The 22,653-nt window shown below is 40.6% G+C and overlaps 1 protein-coding gene and 1 long non-coding RNA gene across 2 annotated transcripts in view; one reads left to right on the forward strand and one right to left on the reverse strand.

Moving 5' to 3' along the window:
- LOC310687661 overlaps positions 1 to 22,653 on the reverse strand; it is a 224,711-nt gene that overhangs the window by 183,415 nt on the left and 18,643 nt on the right. The gene's annotated exons all lie outside the window — the stretch shown is intronic.
- On the forward strand, positions 7,956 to 22,321 carry LUM (lumican). The gene is made up of 3 exons (XM_083462522.1): positions 7,956 to 8,426; positions 12,502 to 13,416; positions 21,246 to 22,321. The coding sequence occupies exons 2-3, from the start codon at positions 12,522 to 12,524 to the stop codon at positions 21,398 to 21,400; spliced, it is 1,050 nt and encodes a 349-aa protein (XP_083318648.1). The 5' UTR covers positions 7,956 to 8,426; positions 12,502 to 12,521; the 3' UTR covers positions 21,401 to 22,321.

A 22,653-nucleotide genomic window follows, 5' to 3' on the forward strand; every position in this document is an offset into this window, starting at 1 on the left:
TATCTACTTGCACTTTGACGTGCTTTCGAACTGCTAGGTTGACAGGAGGAAGGACCGAGCAACAGGAGCTCACCCCGTCACGGGGATTCGAACCGCCGACCTTCTGATCGGCAAGTCCTAGGTTCTGTGGTTTAACCCACAGCGCCACCCGTGTCCCATGGGTAAGGTAGAACTGAGGATATCCAAGTTTGTGTGTGTGTGTGTGTGTAAGAGAGAGAGAGAGAGAGAGAGAGAGAGAGAGAGAGATGGAAACAATAATAAAACAAACAAATGAGGCCATAGGATGAGGAGAGCCCTTCCCTCTGTCTCTTACTTCTGAGCACCCTTATCCTGTAAGAAGGCCAGGCAGTTAACTGCTTACACTGTGTCCCAGCAGCCTCTAGTGATCAGATGTTTTTCTTGCATTCACCATGAACGATGGGATAGATAGATGTGTCTTAAAATAATGAACATTATCATGTTCCGCGTTCATACATTCATGATTGTACAGTTACCACAAAATGTGTGCCCGCCCCCCACCCCCCGGAATTGGAAGAAGTCCTGGATGTTTCACACTTCAGATAATTTTAATTCACTACCTTGCTGTTTTCACCAAATGCACCAACATTTAAAATGAGAGTTCCTTCAGAAGAAAGGAAATATACTGCTCACATGTATCCAAATTTGGATGATTTGAATGATACACCTGGCTCATTTTTCTCCTCCAATTCCTTACATGTATATTAAGACGTGAAAAGAGAAAAACAGCACAGGGTAAGCAGGCAACTAACCTTTGCTCAGAGTACAACCATTGAAACTAGTGGACCTAATGTAGTCATGTTTATCCATTTCAATGGGTCTACTCTGAGTAAAACAGCAGACTACCACCTATTGTCATGCAAATTGGGCATTTTAATTTCCTTACTTTCTTAATGTTCTGTAATAGGACCTAGGAGACAAAAAGAAATACATTGAAGAACTTAAAGGGAGTAGATGGCCATAAAATGAATCATTATACTTGCATACTTTACATTTACATTTCTAAATAATAAATAATTTAGTAGTAGTAGTACCCTGCCCATCTGGCTGAGTTTCCCCTAAAGCAGGCAAATTAAACAAAGTGTTCTAACTAGGTGCTGGATATTGGGGAAGGGGTATTCTGAAGGAAACCCACCAGTCCTGGAGTCATCAAACTGGTTTGGGAATTAGAATGTGATCTACCTGGTTAAATCATATTAAACACCTATATATCATACCTAGATAATTGTATCACAAAAATTATTTTCTAAATCTTGCCTGTGACTTGGAAAATTATTTTGTTAAGTGTCAGTGATTTTAGTGAAAAGCAAGTACAGTATATGCAAAAATTTATTTCTAAAACTCTTCTTCCTGCATATCAGATTTTGCATATCAGATTTTGAAGGAAATGTCCTTTAATCATTAATTTTTTAAGTGAGAAATACACTGTTCCAAAATTGTTGCAGGATTCAAAACCAAATGAGAAATGAGCTAAAAGCCTCATCAACAGATTCTTCTGATACTCACAGGCAAAAAGGTAGAGGTAAAGGACCCCTGGATGGTTAAGTCCAGTCAAAGGTGACTATGGGGTGTGACACTCATCTCACTTCAGGCCGAGGAAGCTGGCGTTTGTCTGCAGACAGCTTTCCAGATCATGTGGTCAGCATGACTAAACCACTTCTGTCGCAACAAAGGACCGTGACGGAAGCCAGAGTGAGTGCAAACACCTTTTACCTTCCTGCCACAGTGGTACCTATTTATTTACTTTCACTGGTTTGCTTTCGAACTGTTAGGTTGGCAGAAGCTGAGCCAAAGCAATGTGAGCTCACCACCATTACGTAGATTCAAACCACCGACCTTCCAATCGGCAATCTCAAGGGGCTCAGTAGACCAAAGCACCACCCATGTCCCTGGTACTTAAAGACTGCTCTTATACACAAGCCCTCCTGCACTGATCGTGTGATAAAAATAAGATGTCTTCCTCTCCCCATTGCTTCAATTTATCCTATACCACTTTTATTCTCTGAAGTTGAAGATATGAAATTGTATTTTCTAAGCATCTTTTACTTTCTCTGTGTGACTGTTCATAATGAATAAATAAGGGTTAAATGGTTTTTGACAAACTAATATATGCCAACTGAAATCCAGATCCTTTTTTTTGTTGGTAAAAAACAGTTAATGTAGCCAAGAACCACATGGCACAACCCATAGTTTCACATACAGTAAATTCACCTCTGACACATGCTTCACTCTATTTGAATCTGCCACAGATCTCATCAGGCCCTCTTCTGCATATGCAACTCTAAGCGTGCAGATTTCCCTCATATCTGGGATTAACTGGATCCGCCCCTAATCTTTTTGCCCTTTTCACATTCAAAATATATCTCTCTTCCTGCTCTTTTGAAGCTTTCTGCACACAATTTTTCTCAACAAATGAATAAGAAAACCTGTTTCTGTAAACATTGTGAAATTAGACATTAATAAAGAGAGGGAAGAAATGGGATGACATTAGGGAGTTTTAGACATTTTCAAGAAAGAAGCAATGCAATGAGTAATTCTGAATTCCCATAAAAAAGATACAGGGATCAGATTAATACTCTTGTGGTCTGTTAATAGGTTGTACTAGGAGTACCACTTTGTAAATCTCCAAAGCTGCCATTTCCTTTTTAGGAATAAGAAACATGTCCAAGAGTACCACAACTTCTCTAACACTTATATTATGTACTCTAATACTTTCCATTTGAAATGCAAGTAAAGTGTGGCTATCAGACAAGCAAAATGACAGTCTGGGAACATTCCCATTAAAAATAATGAATGCCTTGCACGATTGGAGGCAGATTGTTTTTCATGGAACATTTATATGATTCAGTATGATGTTAAAGTTCTAAATGGGTAAAAAGTTTTTTAAAAGTTAAGAGTTATGAGCAGTATTTAAGATTGCAATATGTTTAGGGAACAGGCAAATGATGTGAGATATCACAGAGGATGGGGGGTTAACACCGTTCCGAATTGGCAGTGACGCTCCTTGAAAACAGTCCGATGCAGAAGATGGTCTAATACCTGCATGCCAATGACTGCAGAACAATTTAGAATAAACTGATAAATTTCACACAGTACACTGAAGCTTTTTGTAGCTATGTTTTATTTGCTCATTCAAGTAAGCAACCCAACATCCGATCCCAGGATTTATCCTTCATTTCTCAATGATTTAGCAAGGAAATGGAAATGTGTAGCCTAAACTTGAAGACAGAAGTGCATTCCTTCCCCTAAAATTGTAAAGAAGAGAAGAGAAAATAATTAATCTCTCCTGCTTTCTCATTTCTTCTATGCTGGGGAGGTCCTGAGGAAGAAGATAGAGGCAGATGGTGTGATGCTGCATTCGGTTGAGCTAGACAAAATGAAAAGGGAAGGAGGAAGAAACCAACACAACATGGAAGGCATCCTCTTTTTCGAACACTGCTCAGCAGTAGCAGCTGGTTAAGTGTACCTGCCCTCCCTGACTCATTACCATCACCCAGTGCTACATGTGAGTGACCACTAATAGGAAAGCTGACACCTAAAAGCAAGTCATTCATCCTTCATTAACAATAACATAATTTATTTTAGAATGCCTATCCCACTGCAGTTACTCTCTATACGTTCAGACTCTACTCAAGATATCATTGCCCAAATTAGCAGAAGGATCACGAGGAGTGGGTGGTGCTCTTCTCCATTTTTTGAGTGTCAGATGCCATTTTGAATAAAGACTTTTGTAAGACTTCACCCAAGGAGATACTGTTGCATGTAGTTCTGATATAGTTGCTTCTCTATACTTTTCCTTATGGCAACAATACAAAAAAAGTGTTTTTGATGCCCAAATAGTGGGAGGATGTGTGGGCAAAGGAAGCATGTGGGGAGGAAGAGAATCAAGGGGGAGGGACCAATGATTTGTGGGGTTCCATGAGGCAGCTGAGGAGCCTGCAACACCCCCAGAGAGAGTTGTATCTTTGGGATCCTTTCTGAGCACTCCAATCCGCTGTCTCCATGCTCAAGGGGGTGATGGGAACAGCTGAAACTGCTGTTGATGAGCTTTCAGGTGCTTGTGTAATCCATGTTAGACAAGGGGGTTTAAGAAAGCAGGTGGGCAGGGCCACAGTGTTGCTCCAGCTGTTGAAGATGGAGCACAGGTCTGCTGGTAAGTTGCCTAACCAGGTACCTTGATTCTCGAACAGAATGCATTCCAGGAGTCCGTTCAACTCCCAGAACCGTTTGAAAACAAAGGCATGGCTTCCGATTGGCTGCAGGAACGTCCTGTAGCCAATCAGAACCTGTGCCGGATGTTCAGCTTCGGAAAATTGTTTGAAAAGTGGAACACTCACTTCTGGTTTTTGATTGTTCAGTAGCCAATACGTACGAGTTCCAAGGTGTTCGGCAACCAAGATACAACTGTAGTTAGTGGGGAGTGCTGTGTATATCACTTGCACTTTATAAGCTGATGCAATTAAGTGCTTTGCCAATAAAAAACCCAAAATCCAGTTGCTCATTCTCATTGTTCTAGGTATGATCAGGACACTTACTCAAGATAGTTGGTTGATTGTGTCGGTTTATGATTGGTTAAATGAAGAAGAATCCATTGGATTCCTATATCCAAACATGAGGCAGAATACTCAGCAGTAAGAAAGATCCCCAGCAGAGGTTTTAAAACACAAAACATGCAGCAAAGTGAAGCATAAGAATATATGCTTATAGACCTTTTAAATATCCTGTTTTAAGTCATTTGTAGCACTTTTGCTTTATACAGTTTGGTAAGTAAAAATGGTTGTTATTTACAGACTTTCAAAGGACAGATTCATGGGCAGAAAAATTGGGTTACAAAATATGGTAAGAAGTTTCGTAACACTCGTTCTGAGCTTGGAGCAATCAAGTTGAGGTGCCCTATCTGGTTGGTTCACATGGTGGAAGAGAACAAACAGAGGAAAGAAAGTGAACAAATAAATTTCCTGTTCATCACCAGAGGTAAGGGGGCACAACCTAGCTGAGTCCAGTAAAACAGCTTACTCTGTGGTTTTAACCCCTTCATGCATTAACTAGAGCTGAGCATGCTGGTTAATATGATGCTGAATTTCCCACAAATCTCTTCTCAGGCAAATATAAACAATTGCATGCAATACTAATAAACCACCCAGAATCTTGGCTTGAAGGTTCTCACAACTGTCTCTTCGGAGTGGCTTGATGATAATGTTGGCTGTCATCTATTTGGTTTGACAATATGCCAACTCAACAAGTCCATCTTGTATTACCTCACACACATAGTGGTATTTTACCCCAATGTGTTTGATTCTTGGAAAAATAAAATCCCACTTTGAGATACTAATTTCAAACAGCTTTGGTTCTCCTAAATCAGGCATGGCCAAACTTGGCCCTCCAGCTGTTTTGGGACTACAATTCCCATCATCCCTTACCACTGGTCCTGTTAGCTAGGGATGATGGAAATTGTAGTCCCAAAAGAGCTGGAGGGCCTGGAGAAACTGGACAGGTTTCTCCCCAAACAACCTAAAGCCCATAGTTAGTTGGTCAGTTGCTCAATCCAGACCAGTTGTCTACATGCCTCAATTGTAGCTATGTATTCTGATTTTGTGGAAGACAAAACTACAGACCAGTGTTTACAACTGGCCCAGGAAACAGGACCATTTCCAAACATAAAGAGAACTCTACCTGTTGATTTGTAATCCTTTCTGTCTCTGGTGCAGAGAGCATCTGTGTAACCTAGAAGTTTTGGATAGTTGTTGGCAGTTTAAGTATACAATCCATGGTTCCCTTTAAGTATCTAATAATTCTTTTCACAACAGTCCAGTCCTCCTCAGTGGGAGAGCTACCATTACTACTTAGATTCCCACTGCATTTGCTATGTCTGGTCTGGAAATCATGGTCATGGGATTGGTTATTTGCCTCACTTGGGGGCTGAGTGGGAATTTTTGGTGCCCTATGATTGGCCAATAAAACATTTTGTTTTGTTTATGTGATGCTGCTCTTTATTGTTGAAAATGGTGTTATTTAATTTGGCTAACTGCTATTCTGTCACAACTTTAGTGGTCATGTAGTGTGGGCAGATAACAACATTTACCCACCTGCAAGTACTTGGAGGCACCTTTGGACGTAGGGCATGTAGCCAACCTACCTCATATTACTGCCCTCCTCATTATCTTGGGTTCTGTTGGCTTCACCCTTCCAAAAAGCAACCGCCGTGGGCAGGATGGCCAAACAGGTACCTCCTTAACTCACCTTTATGGTGAGCTGATGAAAGGCTTGCATTAGTCAACAATGGGTGCTGGGACTGAAGCTAGAGTTGCCCAGTTTCCCTCTTAACTACTCATAATAGACATGTCCACAGAAACGATGTAGAGTTACTACTGTATTGCTGCAGATTCCCTAGAAAATTGGGTTTATGGCAATTTTTCACACCATAGCTTTGACTTGTATCTTCATTCCAAGTCCACCCAAACTAATGGAAAGGATCAGGTGCTTGATGTGTGCAGACCTAACAGTTTGTTGCGGTTCTGTCAGAAAGTTTCTGATAGAAGCTTGTGGTTAAAGTTCTCATTGGCTAGGCCCTGGAGATCTGATATGTGGTGACTGATATGCTGCACACACTTTTTGCTTCTTTTTTTATCTATTTAAATTGAATTAGGCCATTATTGTTCTTCATTTCTTCAAGGCAACTAACCTACGTTAAAATAATCACAACTATTTTAGAATATGTTGAACATTATTGCATTATAAATACAATAAAGCAGCCATACAGCATTCAGGCGGGAGTAGAGACTAAGTGATCACTACCTTTATAAGAACTGTTGTTCTCAAATTATCTTCTCTTTATATAAAGCAACAGTCTAAACGCAAGTCTAAATACTATGGGTTGCCTCCAATGTTAGTCATACTCAAAGTGGACACACTGAAGTTAATGGACATGACTACCCAAGGTCTATTAATTTCAGTAGGTCTACTCCAACTATGACCAACATTAGAGACAGCCCTAGGGTGATTGATTGTCTAACACCCTATGCAGACAAGGTAAACTTAGCATAAGATCAAAGTGGGAGAGCCCATGAAGATAAATGTAGTTATTATGCTATTAATACACAAAGCAGAGGCATTTTATTGTATACATCTGCCACACCAATGGTATCTGCAATCTGTAAAAAAATAATTATCTGATGCAATAATAAGTTTGTTCTAGATTGTCTGAAAGAATCATGCTTTGCCCCGTCTTCCTTGTCCCTCACCAAACCAGCTGGTGTAAAGATCGCTCTTTTAAAGGAGCAATGTGTCTCAGACAAAATGGAGATCTTTGATGGGAATTTTCTGGATATGTTGGAACCAGAAAGAATATTTAAAGTTTTGCCAATTATTTTCCTTATTTTTATAGCATTATATTTGGCAGTGTCTTATTTCAATAGCATTCACATCCAAGCTTTAGGAAGCATTCTTGAACAGTATCCATGAAATAAGAAACAGACAACACTCAGTTGATTGCTTCCAGATTCTGAATGTCTTTAAGTCCTAAAAGGGACAAATGTTAGTATAATTTTAAGGAAGCTGCCAACCATTTATTTCTATCTCAACATTATACATTACACACACACACACACACACACACAGAGAGAGAGAGAGAGAGAGAGAGAGAGAGAGAGAGAGAGAGAGAGAGAGAGTTTTTGTTATATAAATATTTAGGTTAAGCCATAAAATAAAATGTACATGGTTTATGGTTAGATGTATATTTAACCAGACCCATCATATCCAATCTTCCATTTTACTAATACTTTTTTTACAGTACAGTAAAGGAAAAACCTCATGTAGTTTCACCATTTGGGGTTATATATTTTTTCCACTGCTAAGGCTTTCATTGAACCATTATGTACTGTGCATAACTTAGCAGAAAGAAAAACAAGAAAAAAGGAACGAGTCATTTGGCTTAAGAACTGTGGCTACACTGAGGTTTGAGAGTTATTTGTTAGATTTTGCTGAAGGCTATAAAATGAGCTAGGGAAAATGCAATGTCTGTTTGCAATTTGAGCATTATTTAAAATTGGTTTTCCCCCTTTTATAATTCTGTTGTTCATGCTGTGATAGTCAGCTTGAACTTTTTCAGGTTCCTTAAAGGGGTTATCTCCATCCTGTTCCACAGGGAGAACAGATGGGTTGTCCTTTACAATTCAGTGTCCACCTGCACTTGATTAGACAGCAGCAGTTTTACATACCGCACCACCAGAATCCCATGATGACATAGCCTCAGACAACAGCGTGACTAGGATTTTTCCCCCCAAGCCCTTGTATCACAGAGGATCTGGCAGCCAGTTACCTTCTGACACTGTTTATAGCATATATTGGTTGATCCAGTCCCTTACTGAATCTGCTGTGGGAATTAAAGCAAGCAGCTTCAAGTCAGAAAGGTAAGTGCTCTCGCATGCTTTAACACTAACAATCAAACAGCTGAAGGAAGCAGTAATGAGAACATGCCACAACTTTGCCAATTTGCAAACTGAATACAGTTGCTTTTGTGCAGTTGCTTTCACAGTTTGTTTTTAAATGCTCCACATGTTTTGTGGGTTATTGTTGTACTCCTTTGTAGAACATGTTGGCTTCTACGAGAAGGGACATTCAGTACAAATGACCAAGCCTTTGAGAGGGGGGTAAATCCTAGCAAATGGAAATTTCTATATATCCAACTACTGATTACTATGTTAACAAAATTAAATAAATTTAATTTTTAAATGGAGTTAAAATTTAAATCAATATGCTTAATTTGACTCCACTATAATTGGAATATTATGATGCATGAAAGAAGACTATACCAAATATTATATGCTGGAGAGTTTTGTGTGCAGCAGTTTACAGTTTAGTTTCCCTGTTTCATGGAAATGTTGTGGAGTCTTCATAATGAAACTTTTAAAACTAGCACACAAGTAATTTGCTTGCTTACTGCAAAGTAATAGGCTTCTTTTTTTCATGGAAGAAGATACTAAATCTCAAAGTAATGCTTGCAACAGAAATTTTAAGGAGATTTTTAGAAGATTTTCAAATATATGTGTCAGAGAAGTGTTCATAAAGTACCAGTTTACTAATGACCCAATTCTTGATTCACACACATGTGAAATGGTAATACTTAGGACTACAAAGCACAATGATGAACTGTCAGTCAAATTTTAAAGAGAAATCTTGAAGGAGTCATCCACATACTATGCCATCCTAGATCTTTTAAATATATTGGTTAGGAGTTAAAATATAAAACCTTTTGTTTGAGTATTTGTCAAACACTAAAATCAATGAAAATTTTCCAGTATCTCCAATGGAAGCTCAACCATCTCATCCATATATCTTTCATTTCCCAAATTCTATCTTGTCAAAACTTCCAAGGTCCTAATTACCTCTAATTTGCAAGGATTCACTGAATAAATAAATTATATTTCATAAATACATACCAAGGCCCAACATTTTCCAACTATTGTAACTAATCCAACTATTAGTTCTCTCAAAGATCTACAAAGAAATGTTTTATTTTAAAAATAAATTGCTACAGCTAAATAATAAGGTGCATTTATATGTTATGGTCTCAAGGGCAATATTTTAAAATTTCTCTGGGATGGAGAGGATGCAGTGTTTCAGAATGATCACTGCCTAGGGCAAAAAAAGCTTTTGCTGCACAAGTAATTAGTACAACCAATAGGTTTTTTAATTTTTATTTTCATGTGCAGCACACAAACGATCCAGCCATTCCATTAAGATGTTGCTAGGCATATTTATCCAAGGCAAAAAAATCAAGTGGCAAAAGAATATGCACTTGTAACATGAGAACATGAAATTTGCTTATGGCTGTCCAAATCTAATGCAGCTGTGGCAGCTGCACTGCAAAGATTAGCTTCCATGGAGGCATTTATTCCTTTTCTTACATTTATATCCTGCCTTTCTTCCATCACAGAACCCAAGGGGCATACATGAGGTTCCCAGATGATCCCCCCTTCCAGACACTGACCAGACCCAGACTTGCTTAGTTACAGCAAGGTGATGATGGCCTCATTTGCCTTCAGACCATATTCTGGGCAGCATTTATTTATTGATTTCCTAAATTTCTGTGCTACTCATTCTGCTAAATTTCCCCAAATTTCTATCTCACTTCTATGTCAACCTATCCTGTATGCCTCTGCCAAGGCTACCCCTACCAAAACAAACTCTTGTTCATTGAGAACAGTATGGACTTACAGAAGCTGCTATGAGTACTAAGTTGACAATTGACCACATAAAAGTTTTCAGTTGATTCCACTCTGAGGTTGTCCAGATACATTTTGGCCACATTTTCCTTGCACTAATGACTGGAATACTACTGACAGTCAGACTGAAGTGTGTTCCCAAGTTTTGAGATGCAATTGTTACTTGTGGAATTTCAAAGGTAAACAGCTGAAATGCTCAAGTAGCCTATCCTCATCAAACCCAAATAAAGTATCCCACTTTGTGGAGGTATCCTAAAAAGGTGTATGTTATGAAACAATAGGAACGTTTACTACAAAGAACTCTTGCTTTGGGAAAAGTCTGAAGTCAAATATATTTATAATAACCTAAAATGTAACAAATAAGGAACTACATGAAAGACACATGTTCCATCCAGTATGTGAACGTGCTTTAGTGCATGTGTTAACCAGCATATTCAAATGAAACATGTTAAACAAAAATACAATAAGACTTGCTATTTCCAATATGTATTATCCATCCATTTCCTAATGTTTTCTGATTTCCTAGTGAAATTATTACAAATATTACAAATATACATGCGCACCCCCAATAAAGTCTGATCCAACAACATGAATGCATGCCAAACTGTGTGTTCATAACATATTATTTATTAAATTTATGTAACACCCTTCGTGCAAGGATTACAGGGAAGTCTGCAATCTAAAAGCACATAAATACCCACCATAAGGTAAAGGTAAAGGGACCCCTGACCATTAGGTCCAGTTGTGACCGACTCTGGGGTTGTGGCGCTCATCTCGCTTTATTGGCCGAGTACAGCTTCCAAGTCATGTGGCCAGCATGACTAAGCCGCTTCTGGTGAACCAGAGCAGCACAGGGAAAGGCCGTTTACCTTCCCGCCAGAGCGGTACCTATTTATCTACTTGCACTTGGACATGCTTTCGAACTGCTAGGTTGGCAGGAGCAGGGACCGAGCAACGGGAGCTCACCCCGTCACAGGGATTCGAACCGCCGACCTTCTGATCAGCAAGTCCTAGGCTCTGTGGTTTAACCCACAGTGCCACCCATGTCCCAATACTCACCACAGTAACAAACAAAAATAGCAACACCTGCCCCACAGAGTTTAAAAGACAATAGATTGTTTAATTAGCCAATTTGCCTGGCGCCTAGATATATGTAACACAGTCTCCCTGGAGAGAGCATTCCCTAAATGAGGGGCCACCACAGAAAAGGCCTGTTCTCATGTTGCCATCCTCCGGACCTCTTGTGGAGGAGACATGAAGAAGGGCCTCAGATGATGATCACAAGGTCCAGGTCAGTTCATATGGAGAGAGGCAGTCCTTGAGGTATTGCAGTCCTAAGCCGTTTAAGGCTTTCTGATCAAAACCAGAACTTTAAATTGGGCCCATAAACTAATTGGCAGCCAGTGCAGTAGGGCCAGGATTGCCTTTATATGCTCTAACCTTCTTGCCCCGGTTAGCAATTTATCTGCTAATTTCTGCACCAGTTGAAGTTTCCATCTTCAGAGGCAGCCCCACATATAATGTGTTGCAGCAATCTAATCTAGAGATTACCAGAGCATAGGCAGAAGTTGGGCTATCCCTGCCCAGATAGAGGCGTAGCTGGTCCCCCAGCTAAAGCTGATGGAAGGTACTCTGTATCACTGAAGCCACCTGAGCCTCAAGGATCCAGAAGTACCTGCAAGCTGCATACCTGCTCCTTCAAAGGGAATGTTATTCCATCAAGAACAGGCCACCTCCTACCCATACAGTCTAGGAAACCACTTACTAACAGTGCCTCAGTCTTATTTGGATTGAGCTTCAGTTTATTGGCTCTCATCCAGTCCATTACTGAGGCAAGAAAATGGTCTAGCACATGATGGTTATGTGAAAGTGATATCTATGTTGAATGTTGGACATATATTAAGAAGTTCTTGTAACAGATAATGTATGACATTGTCTTCCACTTTGCACCATGGTCATCATACATGGGTGATCCCATTTTATCTTCACATGGACAGGTATGTTACATTGAAACATTGACAGGCCCAAAGTATCCCAACTGGCTCAATCCCTGACTGGAATATGAACACAGATATTCTGAGCTATATTAATTTCTCTATCCATCATAATTATTAACAATGCACCAAATTTCACTATACTTTCATACAGTCAGTTCATTTTCCATACATCATAGAAAAATGAACTTCTGTTTTTACTAGTTTGATATGCTTCCTTGTAATCACCAGTCAAGTAACTGTATGCATTTTATCTCCCTCAACAGGAGCAACACACACTGCAAAGATGCATCTGAATTCTCTTCCTTTCTTCCTTTTCTTGATTAGTGGCATCTTCTGTCAATATGATTATGATGGGTATTATGCTCCACAGCCTGATTATGGTTATGCTGTTTCAATGTTTGATCACTCAACAGCAGTCTGTGCACCAGAATGTACTTGCCCTATAAGCTATCCATCAGCCATGTATTGTGACAATCTTAAACTGAAGAGTCTCCCAATTATTCCTCCTGGAATTAAATACCTGTATCTCCGCCATAATATGATTGAAGGCATAGAAGAGAAAGCTTTTGATAATGTAACAGACCTGGAGTGGCTAATCCTAGATCATAACCATCTGGAAAATTCAAAAATAAAAGGCAGAGTCTTCTCCAAGCTAAAGAGTTTGAAAAAACTTCATATTAATAACAACAATTTAACTGAAGCTGTTGGACCACTTCCCAATACTCTGGATGACGTGCAACTCACTCATAACAAGATTTCAAAAATCAATCCCAACACATTTGAAGGACTAGTGAATCTGACTGTCATTCACCTACAGCACAACCAACTGTCTGAAGATACACTTTCTGGAGTTTTTAAAGGCCTAAATGCACTTTTGTATCTTGACTTGAGTTTTAATAAGATTACTAAACTGCCTTTGGGACTGCCCCCTAATTTAATGATGCTATATTTTGACAATAATCAGATTTCCAACATTCCTGATCAGTATTTCCAGGGTTTTAAAGATCTTCAGTATTTACGTCTATCTCACAATAAGTTGACAGATTCTGGAATACCAGGCAATGCTTTCAATATATCTACCCTTGTTGAGCTGGATCTCTCCTATAATCAGCTGAAGAGCATTCCAACAGTAAATGAGCATCTCGAAAACTACTACCTCCAAGTCAATCAGATAAACAGTGAGTAATGTTTCCCTTTTTGAAAAAAGGTAAAGGTGATACAATGAAATGTTAGCTAAATAACAGGTGTGTCCTTAAGTTTGACCTATGGAACTCCCTCCTGCCTGCACTGCTTAGTACTCCTTACAGGGAGTGATATTATTGCCAGGATGCATTCATACATTGGTTTCCTCACAGAGGTAACTATAGGGTCAGGGGTGGCCCGTCCCATTCTGCCACCTGAGGAGAAATGGGAAGGTTCCACCACTGAAGCCCTATCTCTGCCAAACTTTCCCTTACCTGAATTGCATGCTAGCGCCCACAAAGCAGCAGTGAGGATGGGTTCCAGTGAGATCTTGCAGAGCACGAGATCTTACAAGATCTCATTATATTTTGGCAAGAACTCGTGAGAACTTAGCAGAAGCCACTACCTCATAGTGGGCCAGCCCTGCTATATTTCCACAGAAGTGAAGAACCAACCTTCTTGCCTGAATATAGTTCTGCTAAAATACAGCACTTGTGTATTTTATGATGTCAAAAATTTTACAAGACATGCACATTGGGATGCCAACTTGTAACCAACAAAACCAGTATCAAAATAGAGAATAGTGTACTATAAATATATAAATAATAATATGAAGAATTAGAATTAAGAGCAGTGGGATCTGACATTCCCTTCATAAAAAATATATTCACTGGTGAACAAATGTTCTACTACACCAATCAAAAGATGCCTTTATTCAGAAATAGGTATACTTTCCATTAATAAAAATATATACCCACATGTACAAATAGATTATTTCTTCATAAATAGCCTTTCCAAATAATGAAAAGCATGATAGTTATCAAAATTTCTTTCCTGCAGTTCTCCTGCATTTCCCTTTGCTTCATACTTGTCCATCTTTCATCAGCTCAAATATAGTTCTTCTGCCTACTATTACCAGAAATCTCAGCTCTCAGAAGTTGTATCTTTTTAATACTTTGGCTCAAGTAATCATCACAAACAGGAGTTTCATTTATTCTGTCTCACCTAGCAAAGAGCTGGAGGAGATGAATGAAACCTGCCTGAAGGTGACACATTGGAAAACAACAGACCTGGTGACAAAAATGGTGTTTTTCTTCTTTCAGAAAAGTAGTTCTGGCTGTCCTAAGCAATACTGTATGGTGATAATACATGCACAAGATGGAGAAAGCAGGTGGTCTTTATAACCTGTATTCAATTAATAATGTGGCATGAACTTGGTGCGTACCATCTCTTGTGGGAAGCATTGCTTTCAAAACAAACCTGGTGTTTTGATTGGTAGCCCCCTTTGGCTTTCTTCTTTAATTGTGATATACTTCAACGTATCTATCTATCTATCTATCTATCTATCTATCTATCTATCTATCTATCTATGAAAACTATAAATCCATTCTACTGCAACATAAGTAGGCATAGTTCACTTAGAAAATTGTTTGCACAATCCCATCTCTAATTGTTAGGGTTCATTTGAGCACCAGCTTGCTCTCCTATGAATTTCAATGGGGCTCCAAAGAAGCTGCCTGCAGAGGAATACCCACAGAATTTACCCCCTGCTATTTGTTGGGAGGGGAGGAAAGAGAACACCCCCCCCCTTTCTGGCTGTATGTTTGATTAGGGCTTAAAACAAACACACACATACACACACACCCCAAAACCCACCCCAAATTAAACATAAGCCCCCCCCAAACTACTTTGGGACCAGATCCAGGGTTAGGCAGGTGGTCCCAATTTTAGCCCAATGTGGGTCTCCTTGATTCAGAACCCATGGATTGAGGTCATGAGGTGGCTAGGAGGCTGTACCCAGTCCCAATAAGTATTAGCAGTGGGGTAGCGTGGGGGGTGCAGGGGGGCCGGCCGCACCGGGCGCAACATCTGGGGGTTAGGGTTAGGGGGCGCAAATCCACTGGTTAGGGGGTGCAAATCCACGGGTTAGGGGGGCGCAAATTACTTGCCTTGCCCCGGGTGCTGACAACCCACGCTACGCCACTGAGTATTAGTTACTTTGGTCCAGAGTAGACAGTGCATAAGACATGGGAAAATCAATTAATGATATTGAGTGATATCCAACATTAGTCATACTCAAACTAAGCCCACTGAAATCAGTGGGCTTAAGTCCACTGATTTCAATTGGTCTATTTTATGACTAATGTTGGCTATCACCCATTTATGATCTGAATTTGCACACAAAAAACCAAAAACCCATCTAATGAATAGGATGCTAAGTGATGACTCCAGAAATAGGCCTAAAAAGCAAACACTAGGTGAAAATTATTTGAAAAGAAGTCCATTAATATGCAAGAAACGTGTCGTTGTAATGTTGCTATTGCTGCTACTAGTAATAAATAAAAAGCTATAACTACCTAAAGGGAGCACTGTGGTATTCAACAGATGCATGAGAACTCAAATAACACAGTGGACTCAAATAACACAGAATGGGCGACTAACACTTTCCATCCTTATTCCAGTGAAAGTATTCTTAATGGCATGATCAAACTAGTATGGGATGCAGAGGTGTCAAATTTTGTTTTGAAAAAATCAACACAAGGAACATGCCTACTGTAGATGAGCTTCACTGAAATTTCTTTGCTGGAGTAATAAGTAATAGTAAAAGGAAAACAATTTGGCAAAAGCAAAAAAGAAGACTTGGAAAGAGGCAAGGCAGTAAAGAAACAAGCAGCCACTATTGGTCCTCTTCATTTGTGGCTATTAGTTTTCAGAATAAGAGTTGGGAAAGGGTGACTAGAAGACTCTGAAAAACAATGTGCGCCCTTGGGTACCCAAGGTAATGTATAAACACTAAACTTATACAACCTCTTGGTTATTGGGTGAATAGAAGTTAAGCAGTAGTCTTCTGCTTGTCTAGACTACAGCACCAAACCAGGAACCAGCTTCAGCCAGTGTTCAGTTCTTAGTAACTGTTAACACTGCTAAATTTGCACATGGCCACTATGAACGGTGGCCTGACAGCTTAAATATAGCAGCTTGACCATGATTATTAGTGCAGTGCTTGATATATATAAAATGTATTAGATGATAGATATTTGACACACGTTTAAAGAGCTCCTGATGAAGCAGATGCTTTATTTATTCCTATTTATACAAAATGTGTATCCCAAAAAGGAGTTGCTCAAAGCAGCTTACAATATATATAAAAAGCATAAAATCACAATACTGTAATCTCAAAAACACAATAGACTAAAAACAGCATCAAAGAGCCAAAACAATCAATCAATAAAGTAAGTTAAGCAGGAACAGAATCAAAAACTTGTTTAAAGAACAATGTCTTCTGTTGCTCCAGGACATAGAGAGAAAAGATACCCTAGCTCCACATAACCAGTGTTTTGGACATAGGCGCCGACTCCATGGGGCCTGAGGGGGCCCAAGCCCCCTCAAAAATTCGTTTGGGGGGGCTCAGCCCCCCCAATAATCTCGGGCGGCGGTGGGCGCGTCCGCGGCTTTTATAGGGCGCCCGGCGCGCACCAGCTCGATAACGGGCACCGGTGCGGCGGGGGGCGCCGGGCCGGGGGAGGGGGGCGGCCGGCCTGTCTCCTTGGCAACCCCATTGAGCAGCGCCGGCTCCCCCGGGAGGGCCATCCCCCCGCGCCGCCGATCGCCAACACCGCCGACGCTGTGGCTGCCCGAGCCCGAGCCTGAGCCCGAGCCCTACCCGAAGCCCGAGCCCGAGCCCGAGCCTGAGCCCGAGCCCAAGCCCGTCAGTCAGTCAGTCAGGAAGGAAGGAGAAATGGGGAGGGAGACGAGGGAGGAAAATTGCGCGCAGGGTGAAGAAAGGAGAAGGGCGAACGAGACGAGCTTCCAACCCAAAAAAGGGCTGGAAGACTGGGAGGATGCAGGATCGGGAAAGAAAGCGACGCCTTCCCCGCCCGCGACGTCGCCCGCTTGTCATTGGCAGCGCAGCGGGCGCCCAGAGGGGCTGGGCACCGGCGCAGGGCCGCTCCACAGCCGCGGAGGACAGCTGCGCGGCTAGCAAGGTGCACCGCGTAGAGCGCGGCCCTTGTGTGGCCCGGTGGCCAGGCAAGCTCGGGCGGGGACCCCCATGCGAATCTAAGACGGGAGAAGAGGGCAGAGCAAAGGGGGTCCCTTCCCCAACCTCCGGCTCCGAGACTTCCCTGCGCCCCAGAAAAGCGAAAGGACTTTCTCTTCTTCTTTTTTTATAAATATTTTATTAAGTTTTCAAATACAAAGTTAGAAACATACACTGAAGAAAAAAGTAAAAGAACAAGAAAAAGAAAAAAAGAAAAAGAAAAAAAGAAAAAGAAGAAAAGAAAACCAACCATTCAACACATTTTTTATATAACTAACTGGACTTCCTCGCATCTCCCTTACCCTGCATTCTTTATAATAAAGATATCAGCAAATTATTACCTTGTTTCGTACCTTATTTTGTACTTTTCAAATACTATACCTCTAAATTTAACATACTTTTCATCAGTTACTTATATCTTAAATTAAACATAGTATTACCTTAGATTTTGACCTTTTCTTACTTAAAATATAATTTCCTGTTTCCCAAATCTAATTGCTGAAGCTATAGTTTCCGAATCGTGTAAATTTTTAACATTCATACAACTTATATTGTTTTTGTAAATAGTCCTTAAATTTTTTCCAGTCCTCTTCCGTTGTTTCTTCTCCCAAATCTCAGATTCTGCCAGTCATTTCAGCCAGTTCCATGTAGTCCATCAATTGCGTCTGCCACTCTTCCAGTGTGGGCAAATCTTGTGTCTTCCAATATTTTGCGATAAGTATTCTTGCTGCTGTAGTTGCATACATAAAGAAAGTTCTATCCTTCTTTAACACTTTCTGGCCAACAATGCCCAAGAGGAAGGCCTCTGGTTTCTTGGGAAAGGTATACTTCAATACCTTTTTTAACTCATTATAGATCATTTCCCAGAAGGCCTTCACTTTTGGACAAGTCCACCAGAGGTGAAAGAATGTCCCTTCAGCCTCCTTACATTTCCAACATTTATTATCAGACAGGTGATATATTTTTGCAAGCTTGACTGGGGTCATGTACCACCTATAAATCATTTTCATAATATTTTCCTTCAAGGCATTACATGCCGTGAATTTCATTCCGGTGGTCCATAACCTTTCCCAGTCCTCAAACATGATGTTATACCCAATATCCTGAGCCCATTTTATCATGGCTGATTTGACTGTCTCATCCTGAGTGATTTTCTCTTCAACCTGCCCTCCATCCTCTTGCAGAAAACTCTTTGCCTGCCCTGCCCGTATCTCGTTTTTGCTTTTTAATTCCACACACGCACCCTTCGGACTTCGTGGCAATCGGGCGCACGGGTGCGTTTCCTAAGAGAGGACCCCCGCCTCCTCCCCACCTGCTCCCTCGCCAGCCAGCCAGCCGCGCGCCCTAGCCGGAGAGCCCCGGCCGTCCCCGTCGCGCAATCGGCTGGATCTCCCTTCAGCAGGCCGTGCTCACAACTCGGCCCAGGGACCCCCAGCAGCGGATCTCCGGCTCAGCTGAAGAATCCGGCAACAAGCCCCCTCCTCCCCAATCGCTCCGCCGAAATACGCTCCAAAACCCCCCCCCCCGATAGGCCGCCGGCCGCCAAGTCTAGTGGCGCCCTGAGCGAGGGTCTCTCCCCAACACCGCCACCTCGAACTGCGTTCTCCCGGCTACCCGAGCGAACCAGCGGCAGGACCCCGGTATGGGCCCCCCCAATATTTTTTATAAGTCGGCGCCCCTGGTTTTGGAGTACCTTGTAAGAACCTTTTCACCAGAATACAACTGAAAGAAGATATTGGCATACTGATGAAAACCCATCCCCAGATAGTCTCTCCCACTGGTTTCATGAAGATTCTGAAATGCAAAGGGGATGAAACTGAACCCTGTGGAACCTCAGTCAACGGGTTGAACACAAGTCCTCAAAGCACTATCCTCCGAGACCTACAGACAAGAGAGGACTTGTGTCACTGCAAAATGGTCTCCCATCCCAGCAAGGCAACCCATGGTTGATTGTATAGAAAGTTCTTTTCATATTCATGCATCCATACATCAACAGGTCATCATTTTAAAATCTCCAGGTGTTTCCAGTGAGATCAAGCAAAGGTATCACATCAAACTGCACCTTGCAGTCAAATAAGAATAATAAAAAATGTTCCTACTCAAACATTTCCCCACATTTTATGGGCAGACTGATGTTCTCATTGCAGGACAGTAATATATGATTGGATTAGCCTTACTTTGAATGCTTTCAGTTGCTTCATGCCATTCTTTAAAATGTCTGTAATCTGTATTTTAGTATATTTTATCTGATTTTGGTATGCTTCATCAGATTAATCAGCTCTTAATCAGTTTTGTAGTGGCCAGACAACTGTTGAGAAAGTAAAAAAACCTCAGCTTTACCTCTACTTCTCCTCTCCAAATCACAGTGTGCTTCTGCTGCTTTTTAACTGTGTGGCAGCCACCTGGTTTAACAGACCTGCATTTGTCATCAAACCAGTAGCACTTGATGGGACTTTGCACGTGGGGCTGCATTGTCCTCCTGGTTGCCCAATGATTTGCATCACTGCTGGTTGCTAGGGCCGTGGAGGGTGGGGGCAAGGCAGCTGGGAGCTCAGCATGGTGCAGGCCCAGTGATGCATGGCAGGGGGAAGTCAAGAGCTCAACCAACACAGTCCCCACCTGTGCAGCCCCACCAACCACTGCTGCATCAAGTCTAGTTTGGCCTCAGTGGCAATGGAAATTTAACTAGTGCCAAAGAATGCAAAGATAAAACCTAATTTATGAGTGGAAGTATTAGTTTCAGTTACCATTACCAGCCAGCTAAAACTCTGATGAGACCTTCAGTCTCAATTGAGCAAATCTCTCCCTAAAGGAGCACTTCTTTAATCTACCCCACACAAGATTGAGGGGAACCTTCCAGACCACAATGGACCACAAATGAGGTCTCGAGTTTAAAATTACAAAATCTACTCTATAAATTTACCCCTGTCTCTTTATCTCAAATCTAGTGCAAATCTTTCATTTACAATTGTTATAAAGAGACCGATTTTAGAATATCTAAAATTGTAATAATTAAAAAAAACTTGTTCTGATGGCCAAAATTTGTTAATCACCAGTTTGTTTCCACAATCTTTTGCAATAATTATCTTCATTTAATAACTTTGTTACCCCTTCCAATTTATCTACAAAATGAAATACACTAGCACTCAGTTTGAAGTATTTGTTAGCAAACTTCACTAATTTCCAAGAATTTCAGGAGATACTGAGTTGTTGATAGTAATTATAATTTAATGCAGCAGGGGGAGGAATTGCATAATTCTCATGTGTTGTAGAGAAAATATCTTAAAATAATACAATATCAGAGGTTAATTCATTTATTTTTATAATTAGCTATGAATCTAATAACACAGACATGGATCCCTTTGACTATGACTCATGAGATGATCACATGCCACAATCATGATGTTATTGCAAAGAAGACAAATCCAATAGCCAATATATGTTTCAATATACAAAATCTTGGTACATTCCAGGGAATACCACTTGGGGGATACAGTAGTACCTTGGTTTAGGAACTTAATCCGTTCTGGAAGTCCGTTCTTAAACCAAAGCGCTCTTAAACCAAGGCATGCTTTCCCATAGCAGCGGGGGACTCAATTTACAAATGGAACACACTCAACAGGAAGTAGAACATGTTCTGCTTCCAAGGCAAAGTTCACAAACCAAAATACCTACTTCCAGGTTTGCAGCATTCTTAATCCAAGTTGTTCATAAACTAAGCTGTTCTTAACCCAAGGGACCACTGTATATGATTCTGCTACTAATAATGTGCCTTTGATATTACAGAATTTCCAGTGAGCAGCTTTTGCAAAGTTGTTGGAGCGCTAGCCTACTCAAGGGTCAGACATCTGCGTTTGGATGCAAATAATCTCACAAGATCTGATCTTCCTCAAGAAATGTACAGCTGTCTCCGAATGGCTGCTGATATCACCGTGGAGTGATTTGTGCATTACTTCATTCAGTGGCCATCTCCATTTTCGTAATTTACCACACTTTAAAGCTAGAATGCCGTATTGCAGAATGTCAATTGTGTTTGTTAACAAGCAGCATGGCCACCTTTAAAAATAATGCTTCTGTTCTAGAAAATCTGTGAGGTCAAAGTTTTGTAAAGCTAGGAAGTCCCCATAGATTGTGGACAAAATTGTTTTCATGTTTCTTTTCTAGACAAGTACAGCCTGAGTTTGAAAAGGATATTTTTAAAAAGCACTGTACATGCATGATAAACACACACCACTCCTTGTGTGCAGTCCTACTCAGGTGTGCAGTCCTAACTCAGGTTTGCAGAAGTCAGGCATATTCTGATCTAGATAGAGTATTTAGTACTTTAGGGCTGGACCAATATATGTACATTATTTTCCTATATTCAAATCAAAGGTTCTCATCCACTTTTATTCCTTTGATTTGCTTTCTTGTTGTGATTATATTACACAGGAAAGCAATAAATCATTATAGCTATATAAATTGATAACACATACAAAAACATATTTTAAAACCCCAGTTAACTATGATTTATGCAAAGAATTGAAAAAAGCAACATTTTCCAGGTTTTTATTTTGTTAGCACATTTTATATTTAATCAGTAAAAAATGTTTTGGTGTGGTTTGTTTAAATCTTTAAAATGGAATTGTTACTTTACAGTCAAACATGTACACCATTATTGTTATTCAGTTATTTGCATGCTACATTTAACATGATTGTAGAAATAAAACATAGCAAATAAAAATACTGAGTGCAAATTATTGTCAATGTATGTTTACATTTTTAGAAAACAGTAAGTGCAGATGAAAACAAACCAAAAAATACACTATATTTTGCTGAATTATTGTAAGACTACAACTCCATCAAATAAATTGTTTTATGTATTTCATAGTTTTAAAAGTTCTTTTTTAAAAACAAAACATAACAAAACTTATCTACCATGTGCCTTGTATCTAATTCCAATGAGCTGAATTATGGATAAGAGGATACTCTCATAATAACCTTCATAGAACTCCCAGGAAATCAGTGGGACATAAAGGTAAAAGGTAAAGGTACCCCTGACCAACAGGTCCAGTCGTGACCGACTCTGGGGTTGCGTGCTCATCTCGCTCAAGAGACCGGGAGCCGGCGCTTGTCCGGAGACAGCTTCAGGGTCACGTGGCCAGCGTGACTAAGCCGCAGCTGGCGAGCCAGCACCAGCGCAGCACAGGAAACG

The sequence above is a fragment of the Podarcis liolepis genome (assembly GCF_965112155.1).
Source record: "Podarcis liolepis genome assembly, chromosome: 10".
NCBI lineage: Eukaryota > Metazoa > Chordata > Lepidosauria > Squamata > Lacertidae > Podarcis > Podarcis liolepis.

Excerpts from the sequence above, each read along its gene's own strand:
- LUM (XM_083462522.1), top strand. The coding sequence starts at position 12,522 with ATGCATCTGAATTCTCTTCCTTTCTTCCTTTTCTTGATTAGTGGCATC. Across the intron at positions 13,417-21,245 it reads CCAAGTCAATCAGATAAACA|AATTTCCAGTGAGCAGCTTT; the intron begins GTGAGTAATGTT and ends TTGATATTACAG.